The sequence below is a fragment of the Octopus bimaculoides genome, chromosome 5 (genome assembly GCF_001194135.2).
Source record: "Octopus bimaculoides isolate UCB-OBI-ISO-001 chromosome 5, ASM119413v2, whole genome shotgun sequence".
Taxonomy (NCBI): Eukaryota; Metazoa; Mollusca; class Cephalopoda; order Octopoda; family Octopodidae; genus Octopus; species Octopus bimaculoides.
In genome coordinates, this window is record NC_068985.1 from 32540422 (window position 1) to 32550767 (window position 10346).

Consider the following 10346-nt stretch of genomic DNA (forward strand, 5'->3'; position numbering starts at 1 on the left):
CTTAACCACTACGCCATATGCCCATGGACAATTATGGAGTGAATTTTAGGACTTAAAAATCTAATATTTTCCTATCCTCCCTTAATACCAGTTCCCATAAGCTACTCATATCTGCTTAGGAGGTTGTTGGGTCCTAGCATATGTGCTGCTTCTTTTAGTTTTCGTATTTTCTAGTGGTATTCTCTGTCTATTATTTTAACTTCATCCCACAGGGTGAGGTGGTCTCCATTTTTTCATACATGATCAGCTATACCCGATTTATCAATATCTTCTCGTGTCACAGCTTTGCGATGTTCGTCTACCCTCATTTTGAGGGGGCGGCATCTTTCGCCTTTGTATAACCTACCACAGTTGCATGGGATGGAGTACACACAGTCTTTGGTCATATTCTCTTCTATTGGTGGTTGTATTACTCTTAAACACTGTCTTGATGTCATATGGGCTGCATATCTTTTGTATCTTTTCGGAGAGGCCTTTCACATAGGGTAGACAGATTGTTAGCAGTTTATTGCTTTCATCTCTTTTCTTCATGATTGGAGTGGAAAGTATGTTTTTGGGGTAGTTGTTACTTAATAGATTGTTATTGAACTTGATCATTTCTTCGTGGTGTGTATCACAATCGCTACTTATATTCTTGCACGATGTTTTAGGCACCAAGCAATCACTCTCTTTGCACTGTATGGATGGTGAGAATTGAAGTTTAGGTATTGTCCAGTGAAGGTCAACTTGCGCCTCCTTAAATTAAGGGTAGACGAACATTGCAAAGCTGTGACACGAGGAGATATTGATAAATTGGGTATAGCTGATCTTATATGGAAAAATGGAGACCACCTCCCCCTGTGGGATGAAGTTAAAATAATAGACAGAGAATACCACTAGAAAATATGATGACTAAAAGAAGCAGCACATATGCTAAAACACAACAACCTCCTAAGCAGACCAAGTGCAGATATGAATAGCATATGGGAACCGGTATTAAGGGAGGATAGGAGAATATTAGATTTTTAAGTCCTAAAATTCACTCCATAATTGCCCACGGGCATATGGCATAGTGGTTAAGAGCACGGGCTACTAAACCCTAGATTCCGAGTTTGATCCCAGGCAGTGACCTGAATAATAATAACAACAACAACAATATTGAAAAATAGCTTAGGAATGAGAACCCAGGTTTGAAATTTCCCCAAAACACCCGATGAAGGCTAGAGGGTATATCAGCCAAAATGTGTTAACAACAAATGAGATGAGGACAAATATCCGTCAAATGTAAATAAAGTACATAATTCCTCATCTCTTAAATATAGAACTGTATCTTTCAATCAGTCATCATATAAGCTAAACTACATTGACATCGTCTTTACATAAGCATGTGTCAAATTGTGAAATTATTTTGAACTCTCTGCACAAGTGCATACTTTTTGTGTCATATATTTTGATTTAACTTGATTGCATCACAAAATCACTTCCGTGATGAAAGTAGTGATGATGCTTCAGTCAGTTCAATTTGATCACTTTAAAGGAAACTAATTATAGTTTACTTTCAACAATTAAATTGAATTTAACTTTTGATGGTTAACCAATTATTTCTCATATGCGAAACCTTATATCTGAAGATTTCACTTTGTTTAAAATATAAACATCATCATTATTATCATTAAGATGGTGAGCTGGCAGAATCATTAGCACACCAGGCAAAATGCTTAGTGATATTTCTTGTCCTTACATTCCGAGTTCAAATTCCACTGAGGTCAACTTTACATTTCATCCTTTTGGGGGTCAATAAAATAAGTATCAGTCAAGCACTAGGGTTGATGTAATCAACTTAGTCCCTCCCCTGAAATTACTGCCCTTGTGCCACCATTCTTATTATTACCTAATTGCTTGCAAAATACATAGAAATGTAAGTAAGCTATGTTCAATAAAATGCATTATAAGAAAATCTTGTTATGAGACAAAATATTCTTGTCCAGTTTTTTAGTTGTTTGAGTGTAAAATCTATTAAAAGGAGATTGGTTGCTATCATTCCATTGCTGTATGCTGCTCAATTTGAATAATTTACAGAATTTCATTGTTTAAAGTTTTAGCAACACAAGCACCTCTTTTCAAAGGACTTATTTTTAGAATTTTTCACATATTTATTTAAAATTGAGAAATTAGTGTTTCCTCTGTATATTACAGCACAACATCAGTTTTACTATATTAGTTTCACATCCACTCTACAAAATGTATATCTCCAGAAGAGTCACTCAAAACATTTATACACAAAGTAAATATGCACGGAGGGAAAACAGTTCAATTGAAACATATATTCAAGGGATGACTTTTCTGTATAGTATTCATATGCTTTCTATGAGATTTTATTGTGGTAGCCAAGTACTACACTCTCTCAAAAAGTGAACACCTAATAATTTTTCCTTCTCTTAAAGAATTTACTGCCACTATGTGAAATTCTGCAAGTAACTACAACTTTTCTAGTCTTGTTACTTTCTATTCTCAAAATTACAATCTGTGGGATCAGGAAGAACAAAGTATTTTTATATGATGGTGTGGGAATAAAACATTTGTAGAGCATACATTCTTTTTTTTGCATGTGCCCCACCCCTGTATGAACGCATGTCATTTGAATTACTTTAGCTAAATGTATATTTAGTTAACAGATGTGTTCAATTACTTTTGGGAATAATTAACAGTGTGCATTTGACATGTGTGCTGTCATAGATCATGGTTGCATTGCAAATTTAGTCATGTAGTTCTTTAACAGAGGATAGGCTACTGTGGTTTAACAATTACTTTTTCCAGATTCATAGATTTGAACCAGCCACTGCAAGTAGTGACACCTTAGCTTAAAGCAGAGAACTATGTTTTATAGTACTGGTTTTGAACATGTGAGACAACCAAAAATAATAGTGTAGTAGGAGACAATCTGTTAACCTTTTGCCAGCAAACCAGATATTCTCTTGTATCTATTTAGCAACTTTTCACATTTGAGGAATGATTTGTAGTTTTTTCCAATTGTTAGCATTTAATAATGAAGAATTTGGTTGTTCTTTAAATAGATCAATTTAATTTTGTAAAATTGTAGGGCTGTTTTGACCTCTATCCTCTATTTAAATTGAAAGAAATATTTTGATTTACATATATGTTCACAAGTTAATTATTTAATTAATGCATGTAGCTGTTCTTATAGGGTTGATCTGATTATAATTTCAATCTTGTATATTGATTCTCACTCAAAATGTGCTGTGTGGAATACAAGTAAATAGTTAAACAAATAGGGAACATCTCCATTTATTTTTTTTTAAATACAAAAGGAGTATAACTAATATAAAGTGACGAATTTAGAAATAAGTAGTGATGTACTAAATGTCATATGCGAAATATTCTCATTTGAAATTTCTGTTTTTAGTTGGGGGGCAGAGGGATAGTAATAATTGTTACATACTCTTAAAGAGGGGAGATAACTTCCTAAAATTTCATGCCTGCGTAATAAAAAATCTGCTCTTTGCATGAAAGGGGGACATCTTTATATCAGCAGGTATTGAATTTTAAAATTATCTTGAGTCCCAGCACAATTACAATGCGTATATTTTGTGTACAGTCTTTTAATTTGATTGAAACGAAAAATCATTTTCTTGTTACATATTAAAAGTAGTGATAATACTACAGCCAGTCACTCATTATTTTAAAAGAGCCCACTTTTAGTTTCAACGATTAAACTGAATTTAATTGTTGTTATTAGTTAATCTATTCTCTTCCGTTTGTGGTTTTCATATCTGAACGTATCACTTCCTTCGAACTAATTATCATGTATCTGATTGTTTACAAGATACATGTAGAAATATATGCAAACTGTTTTTTGTTCCTAACATAGTATCGTCTAATCATAATCAGGCTTGCCTTGCTCAGCTGACATTATATATACACACATACCGTGTACGTGTATTTGCCTGCAGAAATTCGACTTCTCTTAAGCATGTCACCGATTATGTATTTCCTCAATTATCTCCCTTTTTCTTTGAGACTACTTAACAAATGTTTTTTATGGTAGGAGGGGTTTCCTCCCAGCTAGAGAATTTCAGTTGAGGACTTTTTGACAGACATTTAAATGAAACACACACACACGCATGTGTAAACAGAATGAACTGAAAATTAAAGTACACATTACAATAAATTACTTCTTTGTTTTTTTCTCTCGGCAGTATATTTCAGTCTGGGAGATATAAAGCATATTAATATACATGCATGTATCCTCTTTGTTAGCTTGCCATTAGAAGAGATTTTTCAAGCATTTTGAATAAATTACTCCATGAGTTAGTGAATAAATTCTTTAATGGTAAAAAGCACTTGATAAAATAGCTGTGGTCAATTTACTTGATTATACCTTCCTGTCAAATGTGGCCTTATGTCAATGTTAGAAATTTATTATTAAAAGCTATATATTTGATTCCTTTCAAATTTGAAACTTAAATCTGAAAATTACACTTTCTTTAGAGTTTGAATCTATACTTTTTCTTTGAAAAATCAGTTTTTTTCAAAGAAACAGTATACTAATTTCAGATTTATTTCAACCTGTAGGTTAAATAAACAACTAGCATAAAATGTTTAAGCCAAATTTAGAAGCTTAAAATGTCTCAACACTTTTTGACATCTTTAAATCAAAACTACAGAATTATGTCATTTTCTAATTTATTCCTATTATTATTCTTTATTCAAATAGACCCAAAACTGTTAAGTAGATACTCAGTTAATTCCTTAAGTGCAGACACTGCCAGATCATGGAGTTTATAGTTTGATACTTAGCAACTGTTGTTTTTATATTAAATTACTTTTACAAAAAAAAAAAAAAAATCCTATCATTATGTAAAATAGTAATTTAACTGTCTCACTCACATTTAATTTGTATAAAAAGCAAGAAATCTATTTTGCTGTTCCCACATGTCTCAGCTTGTTGAGCCACTGTAGTCCTATCTCTGGTGTAAAAAGTTGAATTGGTGCATGCTAACTAGTCTTTATACTAAACAATCAAAGCAAGCAGGATATCACACACACCTTTTAATATACAATTTCTTGATTTATTGCCCTGATCTCTTCCCATCTCCGACATTGTTTTATTTAAAGGAAGCTGTTATATAACTATATTGAACTGAATAGATGAACATAAATAAAATTTAAATGACAAACAATGTCTTTGTAGAAAACAGTTTGACTGAAATAAATTCTGGGCTTAGTTTCCAACAGAAAATGTTTCTGTTGGTGTATAATGTCATGTAAATAAAATGTAAGTCTGATTTGTGTCTGTCTTTCTATTTCCTTTATATTGAAAAAAGGTGTTGTATTAATCCATGTTCAACATGGTTAACATGATATCATTTGCAAATCTTTCTACATGAAAGAACTAACGTAAATTAATGTACCCAACACAATTTTGTGGTTTGTTCCTTATATGCAAGTGTGTTATAACTAAAATACATCTTTTACTATTTCCTACCTTTTTTCTGATACAGAATTACAATTTATTTTCTCAAATATATATAACACTAACTGGCAAGGTTAATTAGTGGTTTAGGAACTTAATTTTGCCATAAATTAATTATATTGCACAAAGATTTAATTAAGAAACTTACAGAACATTGATTCAGGGTCTGTAGTCATTTATTCAATTATCTAAGCATTATCATATTGTTTAAATCTAATTTACAATTCATTTCTTTTTTTGCATTCAAAAAGATAAAATTCAGTCACAAAAAAAAAAGAGTAAATTAAGACTAAACTTAAGCTTAATACCTATTCATCATATTGAAAGTGTAAAATTTGCTTGTACAGTGCTCAGTGGTAAGTTCTCAGATTGAATTAACAACCTGATCAGAACCACCTCATTTATTTTGATGGTGGTTACTAAGTCTCAAATATATTTCAGTGAGAATTTCCCTCCTGGGGTGTTATGCTTATAGAGAAAACCATTGTGTATTGTTTCTTACATACAAACCTGCTGACAAGACATTAGCTAATTATTGTATTCCTAGTAGGCAAATTGTAGTGCTTTCTAAAGGAGTAATATGTTATCAGAAGTAAGTGGTATATGTATACCTTTTAGTAAACATAATCCCAGTCGCAACTTAATGCTATACAAGCTACAAATGTCAGGTTTTTAAATTAGGTAAACGTACAGTTTAAGTGTCTACTTAAACCAGACTTATTAGGAATATTCTCAGATAACATGATCTGATTGGTTATTTAACTGCTTTTAGATAAATTTTTAAAAACTGATATTAACCCTTTTTATATGAACCTGCATGAGACTACCCTTGGTTCTATAATACAAACTTCTAAAGTGATCTAAACTAAAACTTCCATTTCATTCTATGTTCTTAACAATGAAACAAGGATATCCAAAAAAATTAAAAGGCGAGATATCCCTGATACACACAATCCTCAGACAGTAAGTGCATGAGACGGCTGGACTCTTGCATTATAAGTACAATTCATCAGATTTTCGTTTTTTGTATACTCATCTTTACAAGGCTTAGGTCAACTTTAACCTCTGGTAAAAGATGTCCAAAATGCCACAGCAAGATCAAACCTCCGCTTGTTATTACAATCATCCATACTAATAGTTGTTAGGAAGATAACTATATCTAGACACCATGGGCAAAGTACTCAAACATTTACTTGTGGACAGACCAAATAGCTCATTTGAATAGTGAAACAACTTTTCCCAAGTTTCAGATTGTTTCATCTCAAATCATTGCGAGATGCCATATGCATAGCTTTAATGGGTAAATAAAAACACTGGGTTTCTGCATAAAGTAAATCCAAATTCAATTCCAGTCCCGATCATGAAGAGATTAAACTAAAATATAAAACACCCTTCCAATGTTTCCATCAGGACTTTAAAAAAAATGATTTCAATCCCTAAAATTTGTATTTGTAAATAATAGAAAGCAACACTAGCTTACTGTTTAGTTTATACATATTTATCCCTGCTTATGAAATCACAGCTTTTGCTATATCTTTATCTGAAACCTCTCAGAGTAAATCCTAACCCATTATTTAAAAGCGTTTATCAGGATTTATAATCTGTTGATACATTTTAATGCTGCTAATAATCCATCAACTACTGTCTTACATATTCCAGCACATTGACCCACAGCGCCGATTACGACTTCGAGCAGATGACTTATGAAATCGTCAATACTTGCACAATGACTACACATATGTAACAAGAAACAACCAATCTCAGAAAATTACTATATGACCATATTTCTAATATTTACGCAGGCTCGTGATGCAGATTGCAAAGAATACATGAATAGATCATGTAGTGTGTGTAATATCAACAATGTTCCATACTAAATCTCTGCTCTAAAAAGAAACGACACACACCCTTATTCAGATAGACTTCCCTTTTTTTTTTTCTTATACATTTCATCTCATTTATAAAAAGAATTCTAATTTGCAGTATAAACACACCTTTCATAAAACAAACTGATACAACTTTTGAATCAGTGTATTAACACAAAATCTATTTTAATGAGCCTAGAATATCCCAATTCATGAAAATCATATCAATAAATCCAGTGTTAATTTCGTATTTGTAACTTTTTTATTTCAATACTAACAATAACCTTTGTAGAAAATGTAACTGAATATCATGCAAGTAATTTGAAAACATTGCAGTTCTAACAATTTTCTACCACCAAGGTATTTCATGTGATGTGTACACACAGATTAATAGTTTAGAAACTTAAGTTAAGTTTATTTTGAATCGTAAAAGATTTGAATATGGACAGCACATTTTTCTGAGTTGCGACTTAAGCTGATTGGTTTACTTTGTTCAGCAAGTCTTTATAAAACTTCTATATTTTTCAGTGCTAATTAAATAAAAGGTAGCAACTGATATTGGAATATCTAATTCTAGATTTTTTTTAAATGATTTTGTCGAATGAAGAGAAAAACAATCAGGATATAATTTTATGGTCCTTACAAGTTTTAGGTTTACCAAATAAAAGGGTATAATCTGTGCAGTGGACTTAGCAAATAGTGAGGTAAGGTCAATGGGAATTTTCACTAATTCATTAATATGGGTTTATATGTTAAAAATTGTCAAACTCAATTTTCTGGGAGCTGTTTAGCCACAAGCTGTATGAAAGGCTATGCACATTCCCTTGCTTGATAAGGGTCATTCCAGGATAGTGGTCCCAGAGACATAATGTTAGCCAGGTCCATCAGTGCTTTCCATTGCTAGTAGTCCTGTGCCAGCCCATCTGCATCCTGGAAAATCTTGTCAAACTTCAAATTTTATATGAAATATTAACACAGTATGCTATTTAGTACAACTGTCTTTTAACTGGCCGACCTATTCACCCTAATATGGTCTTATTTTAAGTTTGTGCGGCATATGCCTCCTGCTCACTGTAGCAATACACCTAAGTTGGTCTATCACTGACTATCAAAACATTTGAAAAAATGGTCAAGCAACACTACCACAAACTTTGAATGTCAAGTAATGCACAGCATGCAAATCAATATGCTGTGCATTAATTTAAGTTGGAAGTAAGATACTGTACAAATACGCATTGATTAAGTCAGGGGACAGTACTGTGACTACTACAGTCACTCAAGATTTGGTATTCACATCAAGTTTTCCTCCATAATGGTTCATAGAGCTTTACTAGTTTTAATAGTTGCCTGGATTTCGTCAGAATTATTCATGTTTAAGCAATTCTTTTTAGAATCACCAATAAGTTATTTGACTAAATCGTTCCGAATTCTTCATTCTCAAAATCAATTATAGGCAAAAAGGAGTATTGTATTAGAAACATGGTCCTGAAAATTACCATAAAACTAACCAGAAGTCTTACATTTATGCACTAAGAATTCTAAAGAACTTATTGCATTAAATACTAATTCACAGTTACCAAACACTTGGAGAAAATAGTCTAGATTCTCAAGACCGACAACCTATAGTGTTACTCCAACTACATCTAGTAATAAAATGCTGTCACCAAGAAAAGCACACCTGGTCACAAAGATACATTTGCACAATAAATAAAAACAAAACAATGGATAATTTTCAGTGGAACTTTAATCAAACATTTACAAACGACGTCCACGACGACCACCCTTCCTTCTGGTGCTATCTGATGGAATAGGAGTAACATCCTCTGAAAAATAAAATAAGAGTTGAATCAAATATAAAACACTCCCAAAGTTTAAAATGTTAAGAAAATGCAATATATTCAAACCCTTTCAAAGCTTATTCCTCATAGAACTAGGGACAAACCAAGTCTATTATTCCTCCTTTAATTAATTTCAAAATACATTTGCAATGAGCAAGGTAGACTTCATCTCAGTATATTCCTGGCAGTTATTTATTCGATGAAATGAAAAACTATGTTCAGGAAAACAAAAATCTATGACTGAGATTATAAACTGTTCTATCGACTCTGAACAAATAAACCTGTTTACCACTTATTTTAGCAAAGTATCCAAATTAGATTGATATTACCTCTCAAATAGTTTCCAACAGAAAGACTAAATAAACTGCCATGGACAATATTTAATCTTTTCCAAATATAAATTGAGAAATCAACAAAATATACAAATACTACTTACCAATACGTCCTATTTTCATACCAGAGCGAGCCAAGGCTCGGAGAGCTGACTGAGCTCCAGGGCCTGGAGTCTTAGTTCTGAAATGATATAATTATGAGAATGCGAGTTTTTAGAATGAATCCCACCATCTTGAAAATGTTTACAACACAGTTTAATTACATCAAACTTGATCTAACATTGGAATAACTTGTAAAACAAATAACTTAGGCTCTTCCTTAAATAGAACTAAAAAAAATACCCCCGCTCAAATGGTGAACATGTCATGAATGTAAAATGTTGCACAAGAATTTACAAAAAAAAAAAAAGATCATTTCAATGCAGGGATTGTATTGCTGACTAAAGAGAAACCAGAGGAGACAGAATCAATGCCATAAACTAAATGTTTCTGTATCCCATATGAATACTCTTACTACATCATCTTGTACTATAACTGAAGTCTGTCCATCACTTTGTATGTATCTGCCCCCTCCCTATTACTCCCTCAACCAAGATAGAGGAGGGGGAATAGAAGTCAGATCAGGATCAATATTGTTATGCATGAGTTGGCATAAGATCTGTCACACATGACAAATTCCCAATGGTAAATTAATGCATAGTTTACAATCATACACAGTTTTGGAAGTAGATAATCCTTTTACCACTAAAATCAATTTCTACTATATTGTATACATTTTATACCACCCCTTTTGATTACATGTGTGTGTGTGTGTGTGTATATATATATATATATATAT

General features: G+C 32.2%; 2 protein-coding genes across 7 annotated transcripts in view; one reads left to right on the plus strand and one right to left on the minus strand.

Annotated features, from left to right (window-relative positions):
- Positions 1-7584, plus strand: part of LOC106883364 (PH and SEC7 domain-containing protein) — a 178129-nt gene extending 170545 nt beyond the window's left edge. For all 6 annotated transcript variants that reach the window (XM_052968271.1, XM_052968270.1, XM_052968269.1 and 3 more), the window contains one exon: positions 7133-7584. In XM_052968271.1, the coding sequence (XP_052824231.1) occupies positions 7133-7217 (85 nt within the window). In that variant the 3' untranslated portion in view covers positions 7218-7584. The remainder of the gene's footprint in view (positions 1-7132) is intronic.
- A 1480-nt stretch (positions 7585-9064) lies between these two features.
- LOC106878322 (40S ribosomal protein S14) overlaps positions 9065-10346 on the minus strand; it is a 23720-nt gene continuing 22438 nt past the window's right edge. Inside the window, exons 4-5 of the mRNA XM_014927512.2 lie at positions 9613-9689; positions 9065-9161 (exon numbers count right to left, since the gene is read on the minus strand). Of these exons, the coding sequence (XP_014782998.1) occupies positions 9094-9161; positions 9613-9689 (145 nt within the window). The 3' untranslated portion in view covers positions 9065-9093. The remainder of the gene's footprint in view (positions 9162-9612; positions 9690-10346) is intronic.